The following is a 6000-nucleotide window of genomic DNA, read 5'->3' as shown; positions in this document are numbered from 1 at the left end:
AATGCGCAAGTAGAGATACTGGGGTACAAAGGAGCAAGATAAATAAATAAATACAGTATGGGGATGAGGTAGTTGGATGGGCTGTTTACAGATGGGCTATGTACAGGTGCAGTGCTCTGTGAGCAGCTCTGACACACACACACAGACACACACACACGCACGCACACACGCGCGCACGCACGCACGCACGCACACACGCACACACACACACACACACACACACACACACACACACACACACACACACACACACACAGGCATCTGGAGAACATGAGACTTGGACTAGATTTATGAAGTGGAGTGTGTTCATGCGGAGTTGCCATTTCACCTAATTTGCTGTTGTGTGAGAGTGTAAAACTACATGGTGTAAAACTACAGGGTGTAAAACTACATGGTGTAAAACGACAGGGTGTAAAACTATCGTTGTTTCCTAAAGAGCGAGGTGCCTATAGATGTTCCCTAAAGAGCGAGGGTTCTGTAGTTGTTCCCTAAAGAGCGAGGTGCCTATAGATGTTCCCTAAAGAGCGAGGGTTCTGTAGTTGTTCCCTAAAGAGCGAGGTGCCTATAGATGTTCCCTAAAGAGCGAGGGTTCTATAGTTGTTCCCTAAAGAGCGAGGTGCCTATAGATGTTCCCTAAAGAGCGAGGGTTCTGTAGTTGTTCCCTAAAGAGCGAGGTGCCTATAGATGTTCCCTAAAGAGCGAGGGTTCTATAGTTGTTCCCTAAAGAGCGAGGTGCCTATAGATGCGCAGGGTTCTAAGGCACTGAGCTGCCGAGTGGCTCAGCGGTCTAAGGCACTGAGGCACTGGCATTTTAGTGCAAGAGGCGGGGACAGTAGACAGTAGAGCTACAGTCTTTGGTTCGAATCCAGGCTGTATCACATTAGGCCGTGATTGGGAGTCCAATAGGGCGGCGCACAATTGTCCCAGTGTCGCCCAGGTTCTGGCCGGGGTAGGCCGTCATTGTAAATAAGATTTTGTTCTTAATTAACTTGCCTAGTTAATTAAAGGTTAAAAAAAACACCTTGAGGACTAAGATAGTTACAGTAAGAGAAGGATTGAGTCCCAAATGGCACTCTATTCCCTATATAGTACACTTCTTGACCAGGACCTGTTCGTCCTAAATGAGCCCTGGTCAAAAGCAGTGCTCTACATAGGTAATATGTGGTCATGTTAACTCTGCCTAGACAACAGAGGCCTGCTATGTTAACTCTGGCTAGACAACAGAGGCCTGCTATGTTAACTCTGCCTAGACAACAGAGGCCTGCTATGTTAACTCTGGCTAGACAACAGAGGCCTGCCATGTTAACTCTGCCTAGACAACAGAGGCCCGCCATGTTAACTCTGCCTACACAACAGAGGCCTGCCCCATACAGACTCAACAGATTTGGTGCAATGGTTGTGATACAACAGAGAGTTTTTCAGTACAAAAATAATTACACAAGCGTTTTTAGTAGATACGCTGCACAATGGTCACGTAAACTATTTTTGTGCAGACTTTCCGTTAAATAAATTACAACAAAAAATCTGCTGTATCACATTCCAAAGCCATTGTGTCAAATGTGTTGCACATCAGTTGTACAGACTATAGCGATGTCGAGATACAGGCAGGCAGCTAGGTAGGTAGACGGACAGGCAGGGCTGTAATGTCTGTGTCAATACTATAAACCTCCTACTCTCCCCAGACATCTGGGACCCCTAGGAGCTACGGGGATCCCGTACACGCTCAGGTTGTATACATACTGTAGATCATGTAAGACAAACTATGTTTTATTCCAACAATATTGGTTGTATCACAACCGTTGTGTAAAATGCGCTGTACAACATGAGTGTATTCGGGGCCAAAGTGCTTTTTAAAACATCGGCACCAGCAGACTGTGTTGTTGGTAAAGGATGGATACAGTCACAGCTGAGACGACAGGGAGAGTTTCTCCAGTCAAGTCTCCCTGTTAAACCATTACCATTAGTACTGGAAATTCACCTGAACTTGAACTCTAACTTAAAATATTGGGTATTGTAGTTCTGATTAAACCATTACCATTATTCAGTATTGTAGTTCTGATTAAACCATTACCATTATTCAGTATTGTAGTTCTGATTAAACCATGACCATTATGCAGTATTGTAGTTCTGATTAAACCATGACCATTATTCAGTATTGTAGTTCTGATTAAATCATGACCATTATGCAGTATTGTAGTTCTGATTAAACCATTACCATTATTCAGTATTATAGTTGTGATTAAACCATGACCATTATTCAGTATTGTAGTTGTGATTAAACCATGACCATTATGCAGTATTGTAGTTCTGATTAAACCATGACCATTATTCAGTATTGTAGTTCTGATTAAACCATAACCATTATGCAGTATTGTAGTTGTGATTAAACCATTACCATTATTCAGTATTGTAGTTGTGATTAAACCATTACCATTATTCAGTATTGTAGTTGTGATTAAACCATTACCATTATGCAGTATTGTAGTTCTGATTAAACCATGACCATTATTCAGTATTGTAGTTCTGATTAAACCATAACCATTATGCAGTATTGTAGTTGTGATTAAACCATTACCATTATTCAGTATTGTAGTTGTGATTAAACCATTACCATTATTCAGTATTGTAGTTGTGATTAACCCATTACCATTATTCAGTATTGTAGTTGTGATTAAACCATGACCATTATTCAGTATTGTAGTTGTGATTAAACCATGACCATTATGCAGTATTGTAGTTCTGATTAAACCATGACCATTATTCAGTATTGTAGTTCTGATTAAACCATGACCATTATTCAGTATTGTAGTTCTGATTAAACCATGACCATTATTCAGTATTGTAGTTCTGATTAAACCATGACCATTATTCAGTATTGTAGTTGTGATTAAACCATGACCATTATTCAGTATTGTAGTTCTGATTAAACCATGACCATTATTCAGTATTGTAGTTCTGATTAAACCATGACCATTATTCAGTATTGTAGTTCTGATTAAACCATGACCATTATGCAGTATTGTAGTTCTGATTAAACCATGACCATTATTCAGTATTGTAGTTCTGATTAAACCATAACCATTATGCAGTATTGTAGTTGTGATTAAACCATTACCATTATTCAGTATTGTAGTTGTGATTAAACCATTACCATTATTCAGTATTGTAGTTGTGATTAAACCATTACCATTATTCAGTATTGTAGTTGTGATTAAACCATTACCATTATTCAGTATTGTAGTTGTGATTAAACCATTACCATTATTCAGTATTGTAGTTGTGATTAAACCATGACCATTATTCAGTATTGTAGTTGTGATTAAACCATGACCATTATGCAGTATTGTAGTTCTGATTAAACCATGACCATTATTCAGTATTGTAGTTGTGATTAAACCATGACCATTATTCAGTATTGTAGTTGTGATTAAACCATGACCATTATGCAGTATTGTAGTTCTGATTAAACCATGACCATTATTCAGTATTGTAGTTCTGATTAAACCATGACCATTATTCAGTATTGTAGTTCTGATTAAACCATGACCATTATTCAGTATTGTAGTTCTGATTAAACCATGACCATTATTCAGTATTGTAGTTCTGATTAAACCATGACCATTATTCAGTATTGTAGTTCTGATTAAACCATGACCATTATTCAGTATTGTAGTTGTGATTAAACCATGACCATTATTCAGTATTGTAGTTGTGATTAAACCATGACCATTATTCAGTATTGTAGTTCTGATTAAACCATTACCATTATTCAGTATTGTAGTTGTGATTAAACCATTACCATTATTCAGTATTGTAGTTCTGATTAAACCATGACCATTATTCAGTATTGTAGTTGTGATTAAACCATGACCATTATTCAGTATTGTAGTTGTGATTAGACCATGACCATTATTCAGTATTGTAGTTGTGATTAAACCATGACCATTATTCAGTATTGTAGTTCTGATTAAACCATGACCATTATTCAGTATTGTAGTTCTGATTAAACCATGACCATTATTCAGTATTGTAGTTGTGATTAAACCATGACCATTATTCAGTATTGTAGTTCTGATTAAACCATGACCATTACTCAGTATTATACAGAGTTCAACTATTCCACTGGGTGAAGTATTCCTTGAGGTGGAAAGCATGTGTAATGTGACGCCGATGAGCATTTGAGATGAAGAGGTGCAGTCACCCACTCCCAAAATGTTTCCAAATGGTACGTACAGTAACTGACTCAAGAACTCGACCAGAAACTCAATCAAATCCAAGCTATAGTGTTTATTGGGATCAAAACATTTAAATATAGGCTTTAAAAAGCAGACTTACCACCGGAAACAAACCATTACATACAATCTAAATGATAAATTATATACAACCGATATTGTCTACATACTACACTGCCCATCCGCCAATATTGTTATTTTCTTTCTTGTTAAGGGACATTTCATCAATCATTTACAAAGACAGAAAATATTTAACTTCCAAAAGGTCTATAATGTATTATGGCAACCATGTGTAGCTGGGTGAACTGCTGAATGTATACAATAGGTCTGCGTCTTAAAGGGCACCCTATTCCCTATATAGTGCACTACTTTTGACCAGGGCCCATAGTGCACTATATAGGGAATAGGGGTGCTATTTGGGATACATATTAGATTTCCTTCAATACGGTGACCTGGGTTATTGACAACCTGTAAAGTGTCCTGTGCTGATCAGTATTACCGTCAGGTGACTTGGATTTCACAGCGTTGTAACACAATTGGCACACACAACAAAAAAAAAATACGTGTTTACAATACTAATGTAAATATATTACTCGCATCCTAAACTTTGATACCTTTAATTCAAAAACTATAACAGCTAAAAGGGTTGACAAAGTCAATTATAATAATAAAAAATAATATATATATATATATATATAAAGGATATATGTGTGATAAATAACAATTCAGTAAGATATATTTTAATTAAAGAAACGTCACATATCTAAATACACAATGAAAGGAACAAAGAAATCACACTATCATGAAGTCCATCATCCCGTTTTCAGACTGTTATGAAGGAGAACATACCAAACCCAGTTTAACTTCTTGATTGGAATGTAAAACCATATATATATTATTATATAAACATATACTGTTTTTACACTATTATGTTGACCCCGGACTATGCTGTGTTGGCTCTCTCAAACACTTCTACAGATCTTTGGCCGAAATCCTGACTTGAGATTTGAGAACGTAACTCGAATCCTCGATGCAGATCATGACCCGGGTACGTAGGGGGCCACCGTATGGGGAATAGGGAGTCATTTGAGACTCGCCCATACATACACTTAACCAGAGGGTACACTCTTCTACTAACCAGTTACTACAGTAATATCTACAGTATATGACCTCAATGCTCTGGTGATGGTGGTAACGATGACGACGATGGCGATGTGTCTGGGGCAGCGTCGTTCAGGCCTTGTTTGAAGAAGCTGCCCTTCATCTTCAGTCTGTGGATTCTGCAAACAGACACAAACACATAGGGTTGGGCAAAGGAAGTATGTCATTGGGTGGGCTGCAACTGATCATGTCATATCTCTTTTCCTGCTCCCGTTAGTCACATGGTCAGGAAGAACTCCCTAACTATATTGAAACCGACCAATGGAAATAAGATACTTCTTTGTGTTATCCTATAATATTTTATGTTATACTTGATTATTTTTGATGAGTGAATTGCCATTGCATTGTTTTGTAGCTGTATATTTTTTCTCTTGTGTAATAAATTAAATGAACCAAGTCAGTGTCACCGAGTCTCTTACCTCTCATGCGTCCTGCTGTTCTGATCCTCTTTAGACTTGGTGAAGGTCACAGGGTCACCTCCTTGGACCAGGTGAGCAAACTTCCCGTCACTTTCCGCTCTGAAAATCACCCTGCAGGAGAAGAAAGTCACAATCACCATCATACACACATACACTTAAAATCACTCCATTCATCTCAACTCAAGATA

At 37.9% G+C, this 6000-nt stretch overlaps 1 protein-coding gene across 1 annotated transcript in view; it reads right to left on the bottom strand.

Annotated features, from left to right (window-relative positions):
* Positions 1-4272: 4272 nt before the first annotated feature.
* Positions 4273-6000, bottom strand: part of LOC139550167 (lipoprotein lipase) — a 35443-nt gene continuing 33715 nt past the window's right edge. Inside the window, exons 9-10 of the mRNA XM_071360855.1 lie at positions 5813-5923; positions 4273-5512 (exon numbers count right to left, since the gene is read on the bottom strand). Coding sequence (XP_071216956.1) covers positions 5404-5512; positions 5813-5923 — 220 coding nt within the window. The 3' untranslated portion in view covers positions 4273-5403. The remainder of the gene's footprint in view (positions 5513-5812; positions 5924-6000) is intronic.

Source organism: Salvelinus alpinus, chromosome 23, assembly GCF_045679555.1.
Source record: "Salvelinus alpinus chromosome 23, SLU_Salpinus.1, whole genome shotgun sequence".
Taxonomy (NCBI): domain Eukaryota; kingdom Metazoa; phylum Chordata; class Actinopteri; order Salmoniformes; family Salmonidae; genus Salvelinus; species Salvelinus alpinus.
This window is presented reverse-complemented; position numbering and strand designations above follow the sequence as displayed.